At 33.5% G+C, this 25738-nt stretch overlaps 1 protein-coding gene across 1 annotated transcript; it reads right to left on the bottom strand.

Moving 5' to 3' along the window:
• Positions 1 to 448: 448 nt before the first annotated feature.
• Positions 449 to 6388, bottom strand: beta4GalT7 (beta-1,4-galactosyltransferase 7). The gene is made up of 3 exons (XM_068769501.1): positions 6167 to 6388; positions 4257 to 4809; positions 449 to 1018 (listed from the first exon to the last, which is right to left on the bottom strand). The coding sequence occupies exons 1-3, from the start codon at positions 6282 to 6284 to the stop codon at positions 778 to 780; spliced, it is 912 nt and encodes a 303-aa protein (XP_068625602.1). The 5' UTR covers positions 6285 to 6388; the 3' UTR covers positions 449 to 777.
• Positions 6389 to 25738: the final 19350 nt, after the last annotated feature.

Below are 25738 nucleotides of genomic sequence, written 5' to 3'. Positions count from 1 at the left end.
TTACGTTTCCATTGGAAACTTGGTCAGTGCTGCCTCCAAAGATTTCTTGAGCGATTCAATGTGTGACGCTTAGAGCGGGCCAGGTCCTCTAGCACAGACCACAATTTATAGTCCAAAGGATTTAAGTCCGAACTAGACGAAGGCCAATCATCAGCCTTTATGAAGTGTGAATTTTCGCTCAAGCCAAATTTGTGTAGTGCGCGCCTTATGGCCCGGAGCAGAATCCCGTTTGAATGTCCACACTTCGTTACTGCATAAAGTGCTGTCGAGAGAATTAACTACAGCTTCTACACTTTGGTTGAAGTTTTCAATGTATCAAAAATGTCGACTGACTCTTTACCTGCCTTGTACAGTGTAATTACTGCAATCCTATTCTCTTTAGTGCTCCATTCTATTTTCAAAACGAAAAACATAAAATAATGGCGGGAAAAGAGTCTATTTTATCGTAGAAGCTAATGTTCGAAATTCAAATTTTTTTTTAAATGTATATAAACAGCCAGTAACAGAATTTATGACTAGACTATGTATATGCCACACATACGAAGATACCATTATATATTTTATATGCTCATAAAAACGCTATGTACATGTAGGTTTTAGAAATAGATATTTCTGAACACAGTTAGAACACATCTACTTTTTGGCAGTGGAAAAAACTTAGATGTATAATAGATTTAATTTCACTTTCAACTAGCAATACTGGCAGAGATATTTCCCTCCAATTGATGTCACTAAGGTATTCCATAGACATAGTTTCTCTTTTAAAGCACAGAGTGTCTAAGTCTTTTTAGTTTTGACTGGTTCATTGCACTGGCACCAGGGCGTTTTAGTCTTGTCGCAAATAAGGCGTACGTTGACGACAGTTATGGGTAATGTGTCTATGGTCACGTTGTGCGTACCAGCGAGCTCGTATGCCACGTCGTGGAGACCTGTGACCCGATCCCTACGTCGGGTGACTTCGCGCTGGTTGTAGCACTTCCGCATGTCTCGTTTCCGATATGTCTTGTCGTGTATGTGTCTGTAAAAAAAAAAACAATTCATCATGTCCGCCGGTAACCCCCACTGCAAGGTATAGGCCTCCCCCATAGATCGCCACTCTGCCCACATCCTGCGACTTGCTGTGACCTTAACTTTGTCGTTGGTCCCACCAGTGGGCAGACGCCCAAGTAAACACCTGCTAGTGGTCTCCGGTTGAAATTCTTCATACGAGCAATTCTTTGAGCTACAATGTAGATAACCCTATTAAAATCAAACCTGAGTTTACTAGCGCGTTATTTCTTGGTAATGTTCTGAATGTCCTTTTGGGAGGAAGAAAGGTTTTTTAAAGGGCCTTACTTTTGGAGGCCTTCCGTTACCATATCTTAAAGCATTTTTCACCACTATATCTTTTTTCAAACTTCACGTTTTTCATTCATTACCCTTACACACATTGCCTCTCTTTCTACGCTACATTATTTGATATCATACTTGGTCCACGTTGATCCAAAGTGCGCATCAAAGCCGCTCTATGAGAACCGACCCTTAGGTATCTCCTGTCTATGCTAGATCATTCAATATGACTTGTTATATCCTCGATTTTCTACATATGACAAAATTTATTACAATAGGCAGACGCGCCTACTTATTCTGATGAAAAAGGTCACTTATTCGCATTACAAGATTTATATCATATCTGTCGTGTAATCTCTTAAAATTGACTGATATTTGGAACAGATATGACAGATATTCGAAAAAGGAACTGTGAACGAAAAGAAAATAAATAAAAATTCTTAACTATAAATGTAAATCAGCCAGTATTTATATGTATTTTGCTTTATACATAAATCTTTGTTTGAATTACACACCTATATCCATAGAAATAAGGTCTCTTATGCATTGAAAACTTTTCCTTGTAGAATTAACTGGCAATTTGGAAGAACGTGACTGATTCGAAATATGAAATGTTTGAATTCGAAAAACATTTTTTAAAAGTTTTAAAACAAATAATTTCTTCTCTATAAAAGTAAATCAACCAGTGTTTACATGTATTTTATTTAGATAATAGATAGTAACATTTCAATTACATACTTATTTCCATACAAATAAGATCTCTTATGCATTGAAAAATTCCTTATCTAATTAAATGCCAATTTGAAATAGACATGACTGATTTTCGAAATATGATCTGTTGGAATTCGAAAAACATTTCTTAAATTTTGTTTTTCGTAAATCAACCAGTATTTATTTAATACCTTTATTAACATATATTAATACATTGGAATTGCACCCTTATACCCATGGAAATAAAACCAAAAATGCATTGCAATACTAATTTTATCTATATCATATTAATTATCGCCCATGTCTTTATATATCAGTACAATCACAAGGAATTTACTGACCATTGCCAAAAATTACGTAACGCTGATAATAGATAAGCGGCAATGTTATGGCTAAACATTGGTTTGGTTGTATTTTGTAAGTGTAACTTCAAAGCAATTCATCAAACTATGCTGGTGACCATCATTTTTCTGTGGAAATCTTTTTTTTATTTCATCTCTCAAAGCACCAAACACAGCCCTGTCATCTCTCTCTGGGTAACATTAAGTCTTATAAAACCCATTGTAAGTGTCCACATTTCATATCCTTACATCATCACTGGTAACACATATTGGTCAAAGACTTTAGTCTTTAGATAGTGAAGTATTTTGGATGAGATGAATAGATGTGCAGTTTGTCATAGGTATACATAATTGTCTACAACTTTAAGTGCAACACATCAGACAAATACTTGCAATATGTGAAAAGCGTAGATATGTAACATTGTTCCCTGTACTATGATTAACAGGTCATATAGGTTGAAATAGCTAAATACATCACTTTTTTATGATGGCCTTCATTTCTGGGGACCCCTCGTTCCTCCCTGCCATGTGCATGGGCATGGGCAGGGACGTTATTGGGTAAAGTATTTTTTTCAATTTTACAACTTGTTGTAATTTTTATTTCTATTTTTATACAATTATAACTATTTTATTATGTTTTCTGATTTAATAAATTTATATTGCTTTATACTACCTTGGAATCTTTCTTGACCCTTTTTAACTTGCATCCAATTATAGAAAAATAGGGCGACATTTGTTGCGCTCATGAGGGAGGAGATGCTACCATCTTTCCTCCTATTCCTCATCTCTTCACAGAATCAGTAATATCACTTCTTATAGAAAATTGTACAATATCATTTGGAAATAAAGTCACCTTTCATTGATACATGAAAATATTAAGTCCTTGTGAATATGACGGTGACATCTTCTAGACTAGACTTATTTTTATTTTTAAGCACATGGAAACATGTAGTGTTTGCAGAACTTACCGTTTGCTTACCTAAAGAACACACAAGACAGGTGAGCAAGCACTATCACCTAGTCAAGGAAGTAACTAGGAATAAATTCACAGAAAATTTGTATATGGCAGAAGTAGGAATGTGGAGTATAGCAGCAAAATTTCTCTATAACCTTCTGCAGGTTTTATGTTTGTCAAGGAAAAACGAAGCAACATTTGGAGGATTATTAACTTTAGTTAGGTAGGTAGAGGGGACTGGTTTAAAAAAAACATCTTTAAAGGGCTCGTTAGAGTACCCATGTTTGGACTACTAAATACTACAATTTCAGTGTTAAATGGCTATAAATCAATTGATATGGTATTGGCTTATCCGTTGCTAATATTACTACAACTTCGAAAAGCATTAGAGCAGGGGAAGAAATGAAGGAAGAAACTCCAGGAAAACAAAGGTCGAAGCATAAAGCATTCTAAAATGATTAAAGAATGGTGACCCATATGATACACAAGCCAAGCTCAATTCCGACGAGGCTGGTTCATTTTTGATCGACTATCCCATCATCAGTATTTAACGATGATAAAAAACCTAACAATTAAGACAAAGATGTAATTGAAGATTACTTTAAATATGTTCCATAAGACATAGCAGACCTTATTTTTGTTAGTTTTAAATCTATAATTAAAAGTATATTATTAAATAAATTTTATTAAAACATTGAAGATTTTTTAATTGATTGATATTTATAGAACTTGGTTTGTTGACTCATTTGAAACTGTTAAATTTAATTTAATAGATGAACTGTCAAGTTTTTGATTTATTCGTCATTTGAGCGGTGTTTTGCCTCATTACTTATAATGTTAAAATTATTCAAGTGTGTGTAAATGCTTAACCAAATAAAGATGTATAGAATTAAGATGTAAAAGTATATAAAACAACTCACTTAAATGTAGAATCAATCCCGGTGTTTATGTTATCTGGTCTATTAACAGATAACCCAGCGTCTTTTAATCTCACATAGAACTCGTCATCTTCTAAACCCCATCCCCAATAATTATTAGACATTCCTTTAACCATTTCAAAATGCTCCTTTTTTATCAATAATATTCCTCCAATGAATGTATCATAGTGGTATTTTGGATGGGTCTGCGGAGACGATATATGTAATGGTCCAGATTGAGGATATGTATATTTTAAATTATCATTTAAAGGTAGTAAATCAACATCATGCATAGCTATATAGTCATAATCATCTCTTGTATACAAAAATCCAACATTTATTAAAGAGGCTCGGTTAAAACGATTGTTATCTTTCTGCTGGATTATGAATATGTTGAAAAATATGTTCTGTTTGTTGAGGAACTTGTACATGTGCGGTACAAATTCAAGTAGCTCTTCAAAACGGTCTCTAAACGGTACAATTATTGCTAACTTCTTTTTGTATTGTCTCTGTGATGAGATTTCAAATCTGATTGGTTTTGGAAGAGCTTCCTGTTCTGTAAAATAAAATAACATATTGGAATAATTTTTTTTCACACATGAACACACAAAGGTTTGAAAGCTGTTATTTATTATATTTACATATAATTATATTAAGTAGTAGCCATTAATATATTTATATAAGGTGTTTTCTATCTGAGAGATTGTTTTTCTTCTCAATTTATTTTTCGTATTTTGTCTTTTGTCATATTACCTAGATTCATCAACCTACATTAATTTATCTCTGCACCACCTAAATGATTAACTGGTAGAAAATGCCTTCGGCATAAAGTTTTATATAAAGAAATAAGACTCAGTGTTTATATGTAGCAAATATTACAGATTACAATAATAATCCTAGATAAAATCTGCTTTCTGGCTTATTATGGCAAAGATTATGTAATGATGTCTACAACATTTTGTAAGTGATTAAGATTTATCATAATAATTTCAATCCTAGAACATCTTCTGCTAGATATAGTAAGAAGCAGCCTGCATCTAACGCTATCATTAGCATCTTCTTTTCAACCAATAGTCACCCACTGCAACACTCAGGCCTCGCTCAAAGATCTCTTATATTAGAGGGACCGGAAAGTAATGTTGCTTTCTTAAGTTAAATTCACACAACTACATTTTTAACAAGTTTTTATTTCTTATTAATGATATATTCACCTTCATTATCAAAGACCTTTTGCCATCTAGTATACAATTTTTCAACACCGGAATGGTAAACATCAGTTTTTCTGTAAAATATGTCAACAAAACCAACATTACTTTCCAGTCCCCATAACACTTTTAATATCTGTAATTTTCTTTGAATGGGTGAATGTATAGCTCATTTTATGCAATTTAATGTATAGTGGAACCCAACCAAAAATCAATGGAATCAATACATATCTAAATTAACATTTGTCTCTTTATTATTTATCTCTGCAGACTGTACTACCAGAAATTTTTAGCCTGTCACATTCTAATAGAAATTAATGTAACATATTTCAGAGTGATCAATTCATACATGGTAATAGAAAATAGGTGTTAAAGGAAAAACTTAGTTATAGACAATATTTATTAACAAGGTACATATGTAATTTGTCTAATAAACGTATTTTAGAATAAATATAATAATCTTTATTCTATCCTAAAAACTAGGTACCAATGTAAACTTAATTAAGAACAAATAATGTGGTGATAAATATTGTTTTGATAAGACCAACCAGATAAATCAAATCCTCTGAGTAGTGGACGAAAGTAACACAAGAGAAAGTTTTTGCAATGTTTTAGTTTTTTTTAATTATCGGATAACTATGTTCTATAAGCGTACTATACATTTATAACAGAAAATGAAAAAAAACTTTAAAACTATCAAGGCCTCACCGTTCTGTATAGGCAGGGAAGCTAAAAAGCATCCCATAATAAACGTAAGTCCCAAACATAGTGTGAGACATTTCGATCCGGTCAACCGATAACCCATAACATTTACTCTCATATACATTAATAAACAAATTTATTTACACACACTGAGCGAACACCGAGCACACATTTTACTTAAACATAACGGTTTTATTACTAAAAACATTATATTCTCTGTACTTAGTTAAGACTTTTTTACTCATGACACAAACAGCGACCGTCTATTCATATGACAACTGACAGACTACAGTCGGAATTGAACGTAACATGTCAAATGAAAATGACTTTAGCAATGCGTTTACAAAGTATGCGACATTATTGTTATTTGTAAGATCATTTTTACTTATCTAATTTTAAATATATATAGTTAATTTGATATAGTCATTACATAACATTCATACACATAACTTTATGACAAATAGTATTTTTTATTGTTTATTACTGGTTTGTTAGAGGCCCTTTTTGTATGTTCGTAAATTTGATAGTATAGAGGCATTAGTATTCTAGCTTGTAAGCGCCGTAAATACACTAGAATATTAAGTTAACGCAATGTAATATCTAATATCTCAAGATAACGAACTCCGTTCCAAGTATACCCTACCAGACTCTACTTACGACTGACTAGAGTAACCAATTTGTCTTAAATAATAATAAAGGTTTCATTGTCAAAATTAATATGAGTTAAATTTTATAAGAATTCCAGAATTGGAAATTTGTTTTGATTTTATTAACCTAGGCACCTATATTTAAAATAATACCTCTTGCTTGAATATCGTAAGACATAAGTATTAGGTATTTAATGGAATCAGGTATGGAGAATGGTAGGAATACATAAGTATTAGATACTTATTCAGACCTTATTCAGACAAAAACTTACTCATTATTAAATATTTTCCAAAGGACCAATTTTGACTATTAATGCCTTAGATTAGGACAATGATTTAAGTTTTTACTGATATCATAAAAATTTTTTTTACAAGATTACTACAATTGTTAACCGGTTCCAAATTTAATTTGATATCACTACAAAAAATAATAATTAAGAATACAAGTTCAAGATAATTATAATTTTTATCGCCGTTACAACCTGCTACGTGGTAAAAAAATATGTAATGAATTTAAAAATATTATAGTACAGATATGTACATTTCGAACCTTCTTTTTCGGAAAAATAATGATTTGCTGACTTTTTAATTTCGGGAGGGAGTATATTTCAAAGAAGGACGCTATTAATAAGATGGGATTTATGAAAAGAACAAAGTAGTTAAAAAGTATTAAACAATCGCATATTTATCTAATGCATAGATTACGCTCATGTATATGTAGGTGAGAATAATCCATATTATAGGCCACTGCAGCCATAATGATTTTAGAAGTAAAAAAAGAGAGGTATGGTTATTTATTGAAGCGGGATTCACTTTGTGGTTGAAAGGGGACTCGGTCTTTTCTGGTAACTCTCGATGATAGTGGATGTGAGGCAAGGCGACGGCCCACTCCGGCCAAAAAATTGCTTATGATTAATGACTGCGATGTGATGTATTTGGAGTATCTGCAGTGATGATATCTGCGCGTGCAGTGTCTTTAGGGGTTGACGTGAAAATCCCTTACACCGTTGGCTGTCGAGTCGTCACCGAAGGAACGTCTTCTAACTCCTCCTTCAGAAGGAGAACGAGGAATTTGTTTAGATACACTAAATCTTGCTCGTATGTACAAAATTCCCTGGACATTTATAAACCCGCAGGAATAATGATATAAAGGTTTAGGATCATTATGCAAGCGTATCCAGAAACTACGTTGTTGCGGTGTTTGTTAAAGCAAGATGAACATCAGTTTCGCTAAAACTTGTTGTCGGTCTCGTGGTCTAGCATCTTGTGTCATCAGCATCGCATCTGTAAAATATCCGCTGTTGAACATTGGCTTCCTCCGTAAATTACTAATAAGATCAGTTGGAAGTGGCTTGTATCCAGCACCTTCCTATATCCTTTATTTCTTTAATAATGACCACCTTGTGGGTGGACGTCCAATGCTGCCCTCCCGTGATCTCCACTCCAGAGCTGTCTACGACAGCTATATATCTTTTATCTTTAGAAGCAAGTTCTAATGCATTGTTGCAAAGGATTTCATCAAATAACTTAGACATAAATCCTGAACTAGGAATGGTTTTAATCTATATTTTTGCGATCTGTCAAAATGATCTGTTCATTTTATAGTTTTCTTTTGCCATTAATATAGGAATTATTAAAAATCGTATTTTAATTATAATAAAAATAAATGTCGTGTAAAGTCAACCAGTTTAAAGAGAAGGATTCTATTTAGGAGTAAAAGGTTTAAAAGGTTGAATATGTTGCATGGTTCTCAACAAAAATCTGCTGCTAAATGCTTCAGGCCAAAATGTTGGCAACACAAAGTTTGCATGGACAGATAGTAAATAATATTTATTTCAATATGTACTTATACGTATTTTGAAAACGCTTTTTCTTATATTATCATTTCGTTGTATCCAAAACCATGGATTTAATACATCCTATATTATTTTATCCTATACTATCTCTATACATTAATTGACAACAAATGACCTAATATATTTACCCCTTTAAGGATTTTACAAATATAATCAATCACACTGTGTAAAACATTTAATATGCCTCACAGTGAACGATCGCTTAGTTTAAATTAGTTATTAGTTACATTTGTTTAAATTGTTAATTAGTTGCGAAACGGACCCCGTACACGCCATGCCAGTCGCCGCGGTATTTATGGCGCTAAGGGCTGCCATTTGTAAATGCACATCCGGTAGTGGACGAACAATGCAAAGATAATGTAAATGTTGTTAAACTCAAACAAGAACTAGATATTTTTTAACATAATACGATATAAATATATTAACGCTAATACACGCAGATTTAGTATCTGTATTCTGTTTGACTAAGAAAATATGTATAGTTTTTTTATTATTATAGTACAAAATTTGCACCATTAGCGATTGTCACATATTATAATATAATGCATAATGTATTATACAGCTGCACAATAATTTCGTCGATCACATAAATGCAATTATTAAAAAAAGATTTAAAGTGGAGTAAATAATAATTTCAAATAATCATCTTCTTCTCTTCTTCTTGAAGTGCCTCTAGTGGACTACAACTAGTGGAGGTTGGCAATCAGCTTCCTGCTCTCTTCCTTATTTTTGGTTCTGCGTAATAGCTCAGTAGCGCTGGCGATTCCGGTCCACTCTCTAATGTTACGAAGCCACGACTTCTTTCTCCTACCAACCTTCCTTATACCAGCGACCTTTCCCATCATGATAAATTGAAGGAGATTGTATAGTTGGTGTCGAAGAACGTGTCCCAAGTAAGCGATTTTCCTTCGTTTTACTGTGAGCATTAGTGCGCGTATATGGCCGATTCGTTTCAGAACTTCGACGTTGGTGACCTTCTAAGTCCAGCTTATGGACAGCATGCGTCTATATGTCCACATTTCGAAAGCCTCTATACGCTTACGAAGGTCTTCCTTTATGGTCCAGGCCTCATCCTTACAGTATAATAGGCCAGATGTAACAGTGAAGCAAACGGGTTCGCAGCTTGATGTTGATGCTGCGACTACATAGCACTTTCTTCATCGCGTTGAAAGCGCCACGTGCAATTTCAATTCGCGTCTTTATTTCTAAGTCGCTAATAATCATGTAAAAAGCAAATACAATTTATATTATATAAGCTATCCCTCTCCACTTCACGTGGCCCGCATTATTTTTGTGGTTGTAATGATAAAATTTCGTAAGATTTTTAGGTAACCTCCACTCATTAAAAGTAAATATTTCTATTTTTAAATCTTATGGTTCCACTAATATTGTGATGAATCAGTACATAGATTAAAATATGTTATGTATATAGATTATATAATATTATGCAAAATATTTCAGCATAAAATAATAGAAAAGAACATTGATGCAATCAAATCAAATAATCAACGTTAATATAATATTATAAATGAATTGTAATATGACTTTAAGGTCGTGACGTTAAATTCTTTAACTAATAACCTAAAAGTTGAAAATTATACAAACTGTCACTTTTTAAGTCACTTTTAAAGTCAAGCAGAACAAAATAACTGCAATGGCCTCCAAAATTGATAAAAAAAACTTTAAATGTCATGATATACGTTATAAATTATTAACACGTATCGATCTAATAATAAATCGGCAATCTATTCTAATATCTTATACATTGCATGTTTAATATAACATTCAGTAATTAACGCTGTAGCATTCATTAACATTGCACGCAGTGTTAATCGAAGTGCGTAATTTTGCCGCGTTTTTCACCGACGCTAATGACGCTTGCTTGGTTTAAAAACAACCATATTACGCTAATTTATTTATACGAAATAATACATTGTTGTATAAAACGCTACATAGGGATGCGAAATGTTTTTATCGATAACATTTATCGCAAAAATTTAGTTAAATAATAAGTTAATATTTAATAATGAATTTAGATTAAATATTTTATTTAATTTTTCACGCTGCTTAGATCAGAGGAGTACGAAATTTTTTTTATAGATCTCTTTCAAATATTTGATGGTTCCAGTAGACCTCAACAAAATTTTGAAGATTAGATTTAACTGCGTTGAGGTTTTGTTTCAACCACAAGTTTAAAAGCACACACACCATAAGTCGTACCTTTATTTTTTGTCACTCCAATATAGACCCTCATCGAGTCTCTCGTGGACAAGAGGTAATCACAATAGTAATCACCTTTACCACTTTGGTAAATATTGACTGCTCAATATTTTGAAATTTTCCAGCACTATTCGATCAGAAGAAACGTTCTTAATTTCGTAAGTAGATATTTGCAGTAGTCTCTTTGGTTGTACTGTTTATATCTGTTGGCTTTCGATACCATTAAATAAATCACATTTTAAAAATATATAAGGGACTCTTAGTACATCTTATCGAGCTATAATTGTCAAGTAATACCATCCTCATTGCTTATCTCCTTTCATAGGTGCTATACGGAATGATTGGTTATTGCTTCTAAGTGGGTGAATCTATAGTTTATTTTCTTTATAGTACACCCTATACAAAAAACAATTGTTATAGAAATAATAACGTAATTATAGCAAAGTCAGATAAACGTTTTTAAAATTCAAATTACTACATATTATTGTTTACTATCTGTACTTGTAGTTGTCTATCGGATTTCAAAAGAAAATACAAATTAATGTGACATATTTCAGAGTGATCACATTATACAAGCTAATAGGAGATAAATATAAAAACTTAAGTTTCATGCGAACTAATGTGCTATATGTTCATCCCTTTAAAGTCTATATACCTATAAACAATAATCCTGTATTATACTTTTCTGCAGTAATAGTCGCCACCAAGTACATCCGTTTCAGAAACACATGAGTGTTAGCTGAATCCTCCCCGTGACAGTGAATTAGAGGCACAATAATTTTTATTTGTGATTTCTGTGGTATCTTTTAAAATATTCCTAATACAATAGTAGAACAAATAGTTCCAATTAAAATTTAAATCACAGATTCACGACATCTGTATACGGTTGTAATTCCTTCCACCCGTACTAAGCGTTTTGTTAATATTTTTGTAGTGCGAACAGTCAAAGAGTGGAACAAGCTACCAGCGTTATTGTTTCCAACCAACTATAACTTAGAAGTCTTTAAGACAAGAGTGAACAGGTTTCTAGGCTAGCATGTACCGTCGCAGACCTCGGTCATTGCTTAACATTAGAGACAGGTCAAATGCTTCGCTTATAAAGGATAAAAAAAATCTTTCATAGTATAATAGAACTTTTATAAAGTCTTCTTCAATTAACTTAAGTTTATTACATAATAATTTAGATATATTACATGGGGGGTGATGAGTTTGTATGAAGTGACAAATGGTGGGATACATCGCTCATTTAATCGAAGGCACTTGGTGCCGAAAGGATTTCGAGTGGCAGTCACATCGCGGATGTGTCCACATGATGATCCGATGACATAGTCAAGATAAAAGAAGTGGTTGGATGTTAACAGCGGTAGACCGATCATCGTCATCATATTTAGGAGAGGCTTATGCCTTACAGTGAGCTACTATAAGGTGATGATTAAGATATGGGAGTGTAATATAATACTGTTCACAATAGCACACAAAAGAGTGATATATTTTATGAATTATAAGATATATTTACTAGCTTTTGTTAATTAAATAAGAACGTAGTTAAGTAGAAACATTAGCAGATGTGTTTGCGAATGTGTTTTTAAATTTATGCAGTGTCGTATATTAAATTTTGTTTTTAATTGAATGTCCCTGGCATATTATTCATGCAGGCGATTACATTATAGGTTATGTTGGAACATGATATATATATATATATATATATATATATATATATATATATATATATATATATAGTATACTTCTGAAGTATATATATATATATATATATATTTATATATATATATACTTCAGAAGGAAGGTCCACGGCTATTGCCGAAATTCTATCGTCTCTTTGATATCTTTGGACGAAGCATATACCTTGAGTGAGTGTCTATGGGCTGAAACAGGTAGTATAATTATTAATTTTGATATGTAGTAATTATGAAAACGCTTTTTATTACTATATTATCATTACGTTATTTATTATTTCTGAAACCATTTAATGTTTCTATATATTCTTTTCTGTAAGGCTTTTATATTTATAACTGATCATTAGTGTTTTTATGGGTGCCATGTTTGTGACGTCAACGCCATTGTTAAATTATTTTTAAAATTAAAAAATCAAATTCAAACAATAGATTTTTTTTATCTACATTGATATTTGTTATCTGTATTTTATGGCGCCAAACGGGACACGAATAAAACGGAGAATTATGAAATGCCAACAATAAATATCAATTTATAAGCACACAAGCCATCACTTTGGCCCTCGAGAAATACAATTAATTATCTAAACTTTTTTTATAACCGGCTAATTACACGGTGTGGCTGTACAGCCGGGCTAGCGTTTGCCGGCGGTCGTTAAAAAAAAAAACAACCAAACACGCTCCGTTTCACGCAGCAATACATCAACGTCCCCCGAGCCAAGATAGCTTCGCTAAATGCCTACTTTCAGCGGTTGAATTACGTCTTACTTATAAGTAATTAAGAATAAGCAGTTGGCTTGCGCTCTGTGGCATTTTCCACGTTTATTTTTTTTTAACAATAATTGATGGTTTAGATCAGCCCGCCAGTAATTAAAGGAATTAACAAACAGAAATAAGATGAGGCTTGTCGGCCATGTTATTTATATGACGCCCGCGGGTTTGACTTTTAATGAGGACTCGTTATTGAACGCCATTATCTGGTCTCTTTGGACGAATGAATATTTATAGAAAATAATATGATAATTGTCTTTAGGAGTAAAGGACTTAAATAGTGAGGTTATTTATTTTAAAAAAAATGCCGTAGTTTAAAATAAACCCTAAGGCTGTTCCACACGGAAAGCTTGGAAACATGGGAGTCAGAAGTCAAATTTCTTTTTTGTTGTTTATTTGTTTAAGAAGGATTTATTTAGGAAATCTAAATAAAATGTAAAAAAAAAATCAAAAACTTCACGCACCGGCGCGAGACCGGCACTGCGAAAAAAAATTCTCTCTATCAATGCCAGGTGTCGCGTTTTTTGGCACGTGGCGGACCCTTTCACGTACGCGTATGACAAGCGCAATAAAAAAAAATTAAAAGATAACTAAAAATCAATAGTTCGCGAACGAAGTTAGAAGGTTCATGCGCAGTACTGTCAGGTTTGCAAGTTATTTCGCAGGATGCCGGTGCCGTAGTGCCTCATAAAATTTGTTTGGTTGGTATCTCGCACCGGCGCGAGATCAGCTTCTCATCTTATGCCCCCCGCCACGCACCGGCGCGAGACAGGCATTGTAATTGCTAATGATAAAATTACATGGCATTTATATATCTGCGTGAATAATAGTAATAGTTTATAGTAAAGAAAATTAAATAATAATACTCTTTAATGACTGAATTCGAAGGTCTTTGATTAGTGTTTATAATAAATCTGTTAAGGTTGTCGGGAGATATTGGATGCAGGTTGTTTCTCACCGGTCTTATTGGAGGAAGGCCTATTTCGGTGATGATGAGACAGTTACAAAAATAGGTATTAAGTTAGGTTAGGTTCACAATTGTCCTGGTCTGGTGGTGGAGCCGGAGCTTTCTGCTCGCGTGTTTGTGACAGGTCACAATTCAACAAGAACCTATAGGCAAAGAAATATTGAGAAGAATCAATAATGACTGGAAGAGATACGAGAATTTAAAAAAGGTTATGATAGAAAAATAACTACGTAAAAGCATGAATAGTAAATTATGTAACATTTGTATAGTTTCTGTTCTTACATAAGTCTGCCAATCATGGGACACAGGAAATAATAAGCATGCTTGCAGTCTGAGCATGAAAGATACATAAATACGATAAAACACAGAACAATGTTATCAGAGGGAAAAATAAGGAGATTGGAATAAAAATGGCGCGGCATATCATACGAGGTAATGATAAATGGAGCAAAATACTACTTACCCCAGGGAGGATAAAAGGACCACAGACCACAAAAATAGTGGAATGATACCATTAAGAAAGTAGCGGGAGTGACCTGGAATAGAGTGGTTCTAAGTAGGATGGATGGTTGGAGTAAATCTTTGCCGACTCTGAGGCAGACGATGGGTCGATGTGGTATCGAACCATCGTGATAGCACCATGAGGGTTTCGGGAGTAGCATGAACCATACACGCATACCTCGGGACGGGTAATCTAGAATAGCACAGCGCGAGGGAAGACCGCGTGGCTCCAGGGCGTTTATAGTGGGTAGAAAATTCACACAACAGGCAGAGCATCTTGAAGATATGGAAGATTTCCACCCCGAAACCAAACAAAAGCCTTTTGCCGATTGGTATATACCTACTAAAAATAAATCCACAAGAAATTATAATTTACAATGGGTTTTTATTTGTGAAACATTACATTTTTAAAAGATCTGAATAATATGCTTTATTATTATAATCATCAAAAGATATTGGCTTGGCCCTTTCCTGTAAAAAAATAATGTAACATATTTTATAGTGATCACTTTACACAAATTAATTAAATATAGCTTTAAATCTGTTTACTTTCAAATAAGCTATATGTTAATCCCTTTAAAACTGAAAATATGAAGTTTTCTGTAATTAACATCCATGTTTTAATTTTTATTTAACAATTCACTAAAGTTTATACTTGTAACAATACTTGTAACAAGCGGCCATGTTATTTTATTTTTGTAATTAGAACGATGAACGTAAATGTATTCGATGTACGCAAATAATATAAGCATTAATGTGAATTGTAAACAAAATATGTTAGCGCCCCGCTTAAAACGTTACAAGAAACATTTTCTAATTAAGCCCGACTTCCGACGAAGCTCGGAGGCAATTACAAAATATTAAATTAATCTCGGAGCATTAAAGAGCGCACGTTCAATCGTAAATGCCATGTTTAACAAAATGGCGGGTAACGTGATGCACTAATTTTAATCGATATCGATAAAATTATACCGGTTTTTTTTCGAATAAATCGATATATATTTTTTAAATCAATACATATTCGTTTTAATCGATATTCATTTTATAATTTTTTTAATGCATTGTAATAATATTAATTCATTTTTTTTACCAGACACTAACTACTGCCCAAATGGCATTTGTAGATTCCTCAAGTTTAGATTAATTCCTCATGTACTAATTAGTAGGTAATGTAGCTGCTATCATCATGATATCAGCTGATAGACGCCTCCTACAAGAAACGCCATCATAACCAGTCTAGCCCTGCTTGCATCCAGCGACTTCCCTCAACCTTGACCATGCAGTCAGCCCACGTAGTGTGGACCTACCCACGCCTCCTGGATACCTGTCGAGAACCTTTCTCCTCCAAGGTATATACTTTTTAAATAAACAACAAGCAAACAAAAGTGTTATGGTGCAGTTCGCTAAATAGTAAAGTTAAGGAGCCTCCGAAGAATACGGTCGAAGGCACAATAAAAATTATACCTCTTATCTTCTTCTAATCAGCTGATGGAAGCTCATTGTAAGGCATAAGCCTTTCCCGAAGATTGCAACGGTGGTCAGTCTTGCGTTACTCGCATCCAGTGACTTCTCCCAACCTTGACCATGCAGTAAGTCCACGTAGAGTGGATCTACCCACGCCTCCTGGATTCCTGTCGAGAACCTTTCTCCCCCAAGATATATACTATTTAAATATATTCCAAAATAATTTAGAGATATTAGATGATAGTGTATTTTAATACCCCACACGGTTGAGGTTTTCTTTGAGAGCAAGCCCCATGTGTTATGCTGCAGTCCACTAAATGTTAAAGTGAATATGGTCAGATGTTCAATAATAATTATACCTCCTATCTTCTTTTGAGCTGATGGAAGCTCATTGTAAGGCATGAGTCTCTCCCGAAGATTGCAACGATGGCCAGTCTTGCTCCATCTCCATCCTCACATCCAGCGACCTACCGCGACCTTGACTAATTGGACAGTCCACGTGCTGGCAGACCTGCTCACTCCGCGTCTATCAGCCCTTAGTCACAGCTTGGGAACCTCTGGACTACTTCCACTCTTCTAGCTATGTAATCAAGAATGAGGACATGAAAAGTTTATTGGATTTATATTCTTAAAATTTAGCCATAATACGTTCATGGCTTTAAGATTGACGGACCAAATGCTTTGATTATCTATTATTAAGGACATTGTGAAAATGTCCAGAAAAAAAACCACTTATGTTTGCTTCTGATTCCGATATAGATGTCCGATATAGATGTCCGATATAGATGATCAGAAACCCTCTTAGGTTTAAGTTTCGTGACATTATGAGGATGTATACCACTTGTGGGATTCTTCCTAGGGCCGGTTGATCAGTGAGGTAATAACACGAAGTCCGATATAGATGTGTGCGTATTCATTCAAGCTTCGCTCATGTTTAACAAATAAATATCGTTCCATAAACCGGTGCATTAAATGTCTTGTCTTCTTCATGAAGCCTAGAACTTGCACGCATCATCTTAGGAGTAGACGTTGTACACTGTGCTCGCTGGTTCTTGGTCTCCACTTTACAACCTGCTCACTGTGACTTTAACTTGTCGTCTACCCATCGTGCTTCGTTCCTTTGTTCGTATTTATTTATTCGTGATAAATAATACGTTATCTAAAACTGTATTTCGTTTCATTTTATTCTTATATTAAACTCTTTATAGAAGTTATTAAAAATTATGAGTAATAAATTGAGTTATTTATACATTTCAAGTGTTTTATTATTTGTATATCTCGGGCAAATCGTTCCTATGAAGTTATTTACGTGTTGTATTAGTAATTACTGTTTTTAGGGCACACAGTTAACATGCAAGCTTTTTAAACATTGAAAATGTTACTCTATTCCTTTGTAATATGAATTAAATTCAAATAACTAAGTTTGAAGTTGAGTACCCGTGATATTAATAAGGCGACGATTATATCTTTAAATTCTTTAGTAACACCTTGAAAGCGTTTTGTTATATTTTTAAATGTGGAAACTACTTTTTATTTTTATTTTATTAAAACGTATTAAAACTTTTTACATGCAGACTGTTCGTAGTAGAAAATTAAAAAAATACATTCTTATAGCCTGATTATTTATTTATTAATTTTAAATGTTCTGAGTATTTTTAATGTTCTCGTGGAACCGACAGCCGTTGGGATCGAAGGGTTCTCGGCTGGCGATCACGGGCAGGTATACGCGGCGAGGTAGATCAGCTACTAGGTAGACCGATGACATAGTTAAGGAGTCTGTGGTTACGGGTAGAGCAACACCAGCCATTATCACCTTTGAGAGGAAAAACCACGATAATTTTAAAAATTAACTAAAAATAAACTGTGATATAGATAATAAAGAAACAAAATAATATTAAGTGAGGCGATATACGAAAGGAATGAAAGATATTGTGAAGGAAAAAAAAGAGAAATGAATAGAACATATAAAGAAGTATGATAGTGGTACATGACAATAATAATATTCAGTTAAAAAAATATTAGTTGTATCAACAGTACCTGCTTTACCATGGAAAATAACGACAGGTCCTCAAAAACGGGGGTCAATATATAAATAAAAATAAAAACTTTGATGAAAGCCTACGCCCTACAGTGGGCGTTGTGTTGTTATGATAGTGAAGATTTTAGAAAGTTTATGAAATCATTTATTTCTCGACACAATAATACACACTGTTGCAAATACAAAACAATAACGAAAACCAGAACATGACAAAATGATTAATAATTAATTAAAATATATTTGCAAGTACAATTGATGTATGTGAAGCATAGCTTAGTGGACAAAACACATATTTTCATTTATAACCCTGCAGACCATTACATGCTGACCAGAGGAAAAGGCAGTGTGTTTAAAGCGAAACCTGCATCAAATATACATTAACTGTATGGCTCTCTTGTATGTGTTCCTAGTTTTACCATTATCAGGTAAACGGATATACGTTTCCTGCAAAGCCTGAACACACTGTCCGCATTCAGGGACTTTCCGCGACTTTGACCATATCGCCCACCTAGTGGGTGGAACACCACGCCGTGTTTACCGGCTAATGGTCGCCACTTGAAACTGGCTCCTAATGTAATAGTGTGTCTATATCCTTTATTTTTGATTACATCCTAATCTCCTTTTTTTGGTTTTGTTTGTCATCAAATGTTTTACGGCTAGATTGTGTTTACACAGTGTTTATGTATTCTATTTGCAATATTTCCATTTTATCTCTAAATATGAACTTTTATTATGTTAAATGAAAATACGAAAAAAAAATGTTCAGTTCTGACTCATTTACATGATAATGTGGTGGGTGTGAAGGGTGATACATGGTTGACATTATAATATACACATCAAAAATTGTAAAATTTTGTTTAAAAGAGCAACTGTTGAGTTTCAAGCCGACTCTTCTCAAGATCAGCGTTCAGCCTTATTTAAAACTGCTAGTAAATGTTCACTTCGATATATTTAAAATTCTAAAGAGTAATTTTAGGTTAGTATTTTAATGTCGTTCATTTTGCACAAAATTAATGAATGTATGTAATTTAGATATTATCATAATTCAATGTAATATAAATAAGTTATATATTATGTATTATTAACCTAAAATGTATAACATAACCTAAAATATTTGATGTTTGGTTTTGGCGGGAAAAGCATATTTTTATTATATTTTGTTTTAAATCGAATAGGGATGTGTTTAAACATTATCGATAGATGTCGTAGTGGTGTGTATTCCCGCCAAATCGCGTCGCTAATGTGCCGACGACCGCCCGCGTCGCCCACACGCGCCCATTGTTCTACAACGACAGTTTTATGATTGATTCCTTTAGTGATGCGCCTGCAAGTTGTCGATGTTTTGTTACATATATATACAATATATTATAGATAAGGCTTCAATGTTCTAGAGTGGTTCAGGCCAGACGACCTTTTTAAGATCTGCATTCGATCCTACTCTAAATCTCCTAGGAAGATATTTATCCAGCTGTGGACGTCTTACGGCTAAAAAGACGATGATTTTAAATATCGATTTATTAGCGCTTAATATTATTTGTCTGAAAATTACTTTACTTAAGAAAATAAGTACATATTCATTTGTTTCTAAAGATTTCTCCTTTTCGGTATCCTTTGCACATTTGTCACTGCTTTGAAATAAACTTTTCAGAGAGAGAGAGAGAGCGAAAGAGTAGCTCACGAAATCCACTACGTAGATCCTGTTGTTTTCGGAAATAATTATTTATAAACAATTGTTATTAATAAAAAAGAAAACACAATTATGATGTCTAAATCATACGAAAAATAAAATTCATTGAAGCAGGTAGAATAGAGAGAAATAAACTAATATGTATTATAATAGATCAACTATCATCTTGTTATAAAACGTGTAGGATTATTTATAGGGTATTTTAAGGGTCAGATGTGGGGTGTTGGGAGGGGAGTAAAGAGAAAGGTAGCCCCGTACATGCAAGCGATGGCCAATCCGACCTGGCCCCATGTACAGCGAGCATCACCTAAGTATAAAAGCAATATATTGTCTTTTGTATTAGGAGGACCGGAAGGTAATATCGTTTTTATGTCTAAAATTCACATTACTACATTTTTATCAAGTTTTTATTTCTAATCAACAAAATATTCACCTTCTTTATCAACAACCATTTGTCATCTACTATACAAATTTTCAACGGAGCGGGGAAATCAATCGGTTTTTCTGTAAAATATATCGACAGAAACGACATTACTTTCCGGTTCCTTTAATATATTGTTGAAAATAATTTCCAATGTTGTCTTTGTAGATTAATTTGACAAAATACAGAGTTATTATAAACATTTATTATTTATGTTTTTCTTATAAATAATAATCGCATGATTTTTTAATAGTGTAATAAATTAACAAATCGATATTTCGCCTCCCTATTTACCGATTGTAGCCACCGAAACAGCACAGCACGTCCCATTAACTTCCCGTTACACTTTTAACTCGGTAATTTATGTTTCGGGCCTTAAGTTGCGGTTGACTGTACACGTAGATGTAGTATGAAATGTCGATTGCGGGCTCATATTCGCGGATTCAATAAGCGAACGCTTTTTTACGACAATTTCAGTCGAAAAAACACGCACACGATTTTTCCTAAGTATTTTTGACCACTGTCATGTCTATAAATCTTTCATTACACTATACACTCTAAGTAATTTCTAATAAAAAAGTATTTATTTGCATTAAACTCTGAAAAACTACATATAATAGTAATATATATTAAAGACGCTCAGTGAATCATAAAATTCGATCAGTAGCGACATCTCTTAGCAAATTTATGACACTAACGAATCAATTATTATAAAATAACTTTATGTGTAATTATTGACAATAGATGGCGCTGTGTGTATCTTGCTTCCATACATTTTTTAAACCATATTATTATAATGTGTAAGTACATTATAATAATATGGTTTAAAAAATGTACATTTTGATAAAATATTTTATTAAAGTTTGTACAATTGGTACTGTATTTAATAAGGTCTGCGATTAAAATTTTTGGGTAGACGTTTGATACTGCGCTTGCCGGTTTGTGTTCATTTCTTCTGCGCGCTATGTGGCCAATAGCAAGTTCATTTGCCAATCAAGGAGATCTTTTTGGCAATTTTAACTAATTCGCCAAGGTGTTCGAGAAAAGCAAACATTGATAGCTGGCTGCAATTGGAATATAATACACCCTTTATTGATTTAAATGTACAGGATGATTACTTTTAGATGCAAAACCTTCAAGAAGGGACAATACAGAATTCATTTGTCAGAAAAATCTCTTACAACGAAAGCTAATCATTCTGTGTAAAATGATCACTCTGAAATATGAAATTATTTTTTTTTTATTGGAATACAATAGGCCAATAACTTCCGGCAATATAAAGTCTTCAGATACAGATAATATGTAATAAATTTTAAAACGTATTTTGTTAACTATATTATTATTACGTATTTTATTACTTATTAAACAACAAATTTTTGGTAAGGATTTACTATACATTAATATGAAAGTAAATTGACTATAAATTCACTCCTTAAAAGATTTTACACCTATAACTAATTACTCTTTATATCATGGTTGCACAGACTTATTAAGACTAGGGGCCACTCTGGCAAATCATGAACTGATGGCGAACCGGCCGCCAGAAGTATAGGTAATTAAAGACAATAAAGAATTGATAATTTGGAATTCAATATTTTTCGAATGTACGAGAGTATTATTTTTGCTGTCGGCGGGCCACCAGTATTCGACCGGCGGGCCGCGGTCTGTGCATCCATGCTCTATATATTTTGAATGCCAAAGTGTTAGTAAATATTAAAATTAACAAAAAATTTCGAATGGAAGTCTACGTAGCCAGTATTGATGTTAAGTTTATTCTTAAAAGATCGCAAGCATTAGAAGAATGATTGGAACAGAAGGGTGTCCGCCATGGTATGTGATTGTCCAGTTCTTTAAACTGGCATCAGTTCATTATTTGGACTCTTTTTCTAAATATCAAAATTGGTTAATTTTTGGTACATTCAAACGTCGACGATGTCATACACGAGACACGTGCTAGTCTCCTGACGACGCGACCACTTTAAGACAGGCACTTTATAAAAATTTCAGAGCCGTTCAAAAACCAACAGGTCTGTTCAAAAACTAGGTTTGAACGTATATGACAAAGAACACATACTCCCGATCATATTACTATGTAAATACATTTTATTATATAAATAAAAGGTTCAAAGAGTTTTTTTTTTACAAAAGATAATATAATTTTTATTTGCAGACATTTATATTCATTGTTCATACAATACATTGTTGTTAAATATTGTTTAAATAAACCGATATAGAAGCCATGACACGAGCTAACTGGCGTCGTTCATTGGCCAAAAGCTCTGACACATTAGCAGGTAAATACGCGCGGCAAATTCCGCATCCCCGGAGCTTCGTGTTGTGTTTTTAAATTGTATATTTCGTCATGTCATTTGCATGCCAGTGTGATGACACTATGTTTTTTATACATACATGAAGTTCAGCATACTTATTATATGTTCATTTCAATAAATTAAAGAAATGTCTTTAAATTCAGAATAATAATTTTGATTAATAAATTAGCACTGGTAGTCTTGTGGTAGAGGACTGAGATTTGCGATCGCGTATTCGATTCCCGGGATACAATCTTATATAATTCACACTTTGTGCATTAATTATATAGGATTGCATTTTTGGGACAGGAGTATATTTTACATTGATTTATTCACTTATCTTCTTCTCCCTCTTTCTCTCTTGCTTCACAATATCTCTCTTTCCTCCTTCTCTCATTCTTCATATTTACTATCATATAGCATTCATTTACATTACATTAGCACATCGTCTGTCGTCCTTCGCCACATTTCTTAAAATTTTAATCATATACATTTAAAATTGACTATTTTTATTTACTTGTATATATTATGTTTTATTATTTATTTTATTTTATACAATACCGTTATAACTATGATTTTCTGTATGCCAATTTCTTTTCAATATTTTAAGTTACTATGTAACTATGTATTCATACTCGGTTTTGTTACGCTTAATTACATCACTTATTTTAGAGTGTTGGGTCTCTTCTTCAAAAAGTGAAGCGATGCTGTCGCAAGCAATATTCTTACCCATTACCATTTACAAACCAATCTAAACCCACAATACACGAGACAGCGAGTAATTGCATGCAACGTGAACTATTTGTAATACCACATTACGATCACCAACCCGCTAGCCAAGAGTGGCGATTATCATATATCCCCCATAGATATCTTTGGAGGGAGCCTATGCCCTACAGTGGGCGTATATGGGCAATTATAAGAAAAGGACAAATATTTAGCCACTTCCGCACATGCAGTGGTAGTCGTGCAACACCGATTAGTGCCAAACACAGAGTGATCTTCAGGAGTTATGTTACACTAATCGGTGTAACAACTCCTGTGGAGGGGTGAAACACGGGTTGAGTAATTTGACGGTGGCGGTTGTGTGATTCGCATTGTTTGCCGCATACGCATTTATCAGCGGGCTGGCGGGCGGTGCACTTTGTTGCACGACTACCACTGCATGTGCGGAAGTGGCTAAATATTTGTCCTTTTTTTACTTAGGATGGACTTCCGCAAGGTAACTCCTGATTCCAGTAAATAATTATAAGGACTTATATTACCCGGCTATAAATATTGCACATCGATTCTTAGAAAGAGACAATCGGCTAATTTCGGCTTCGCAGAGCATTATCTCTGTCCCAAGCACTGTTTGTATTTCGTGGTACAGAGATAGCGCTCTACAAAGCCTAAATTAGTCGATTGTCTCTTTCCAATGATTGATATGCAATACAGTAATACCCCGCTTTACGCGACCCCGTTATACGCGGTTTCACTATAACGCGAATTGCAAATTTCGCGCTCAAATGCCTCGAATTACGCGAAAGAGTGCGTATAAATATAATGTAGTCATCAACTTCTCTATGGTGTCTTGACCATCTGTCAAACAATTAAAAACAGTGTTGGGTGTTATGAACGTATTTTACAAGAACGTAAACAAACCTTACCCAAAAGACAATAGATGTATTTTTCCGTAAAAACAAAGAGAATGTATTGCATAAAGTGTTCCTAGAATTAAAGTGATTGATTAAAATGATTTGTATTTTTTTGTAATAATTTTTGACTGTTTAATCATAAACCTCTTTATACGCGAATTTCAGTTAACGCGATTTTTTTTGGAACGTATCCCTCGCGTAAAGCGGGGTATTACTGTATTTATCGCCGGGTATTGTAATAAACCTGATCGTTTGTTCTGTTAACATAATGTTATAAATAATATTTTATTAAATAAAAATAATTTCTCTTTATAAAAACTAACCGTCTGTTGCATTGTTGTAACTTCAATGTCCTGCCCACTCCTTAAAAGGATACAGTCTAAGTTATAAGTCATTGCAAGATAAATGATTTTAATGTAACAAGTCACGAGGAGAACGGAATGTGTTTCTCATTCATATTTATAATATACACTACTCTGTGGCTATTTACGAATGATTATCGTTTATTTATTTATATATTTATTTACACTTTATTTTATGTGAACAGGACATAAAAAGAAGTCAGATGGAATACGCAATAGCACTAGGTGGTAACGTGGTGAAGTTTGGGGGATGTCATTGATGCCAGCTCAGCATTGTGGTGACCTTTGTCTTGCAGTGATCATCTATCGGTTGATATGATGACGGTGATGAAGCGAAAAATTAAAGACAAAGGGGGGGGGGGTGTTATTGCAAACGGCCATTTATTCCAGATAATTCGATGGAATGAATAAAACGAATGAAATGAAATGAATTAATTAATGAAAAATGATGAAAAATGGAATAGTCGGATATAAAGTCATAAATGTGATGAATTTATTTAAATCCTAATTAATATATACACATATATATGTATATAAGATTGCCTGTATTGTACTATTTTAAAGTTAAGCCTTAGAGAAAAAATTCGTAAGTATCTACAAAAAACTATGTAAAAATTTTTAGATTTTTTTTCCTAAATTTATATACGGATATAAGTCATTTATCAACAAAAAGCTTTTGAACCTAAGTTATTACAATCACTCTGTGTAAAGCAATTATTCTGAAATATAGCAGAACAATTTATTTTTTATCGTGGAATGCGATAGGATAATAACATCTGGCAGTATAAAGTCTAGTACATGGATGCACAGACCGCGGGCCGCCGGTCGAATACTGGTGGCCCGCCGACAGCAAAAATAATACTCTCTTACATTCGAAAAATATTGAATTCTATTCCAGAATAAAACCAAAAAAAATTTAATTACCTATACTTCTGGCAGCCGGCCCGCCATCAGTTCATGATTTGCCCGAGTGGCCCCTAGTCTTAATAAGTCTGTGCAACCATGTT

This window comes from Battus philenor, unplaced genomic scaffold (genome assembly GCF_028537555.1).
Source record: "Battus philenor isolate CCGP_79_NKW_IND1 unplaced genomic scaffold, ilBatPhil1.0.hap1 SCAF_28, whole genome shotgun sequence".
Lineage (NCBI taxonomy): Eukaryota > Metazoa > Arthropoda > Insecta > Lepidoptera > Papilionidae > Battus > Battus philenor.
The sequence above is the reverse complement of the archived record's forward strand: the minus strand, read 5'-3'. Positions and strand labels throughout refer to the sequence as shown.

What these genes read in the sequence shown, in the direction of transcription:
- beta4GalT7 (XM_068769501.1), bottom strand. Translation starts at nt 6,284, where the DNA reads ATGTATATGAGAGTAAATGTTATGGGTTATCGGTTGACCGGATCGAAA. An exon ending in TTCCCTGCCTATACAGAACG is followed by an intron (nt 4,810 to 6,166) that starts GTGAGGCCTTGA and finishes TTTATTTTACAG; the next exon opens with AACAGGAAGCTCTTCCAAAA. An exon ending in GGGATTGATTCTACATTTAA is followed by an intron (nt 1,019 to 4,256) that starts GTGAGTTGTTTT and finishes TTTTTTTTACAG; the next exon opens with ACACATACACGACAAGACAT.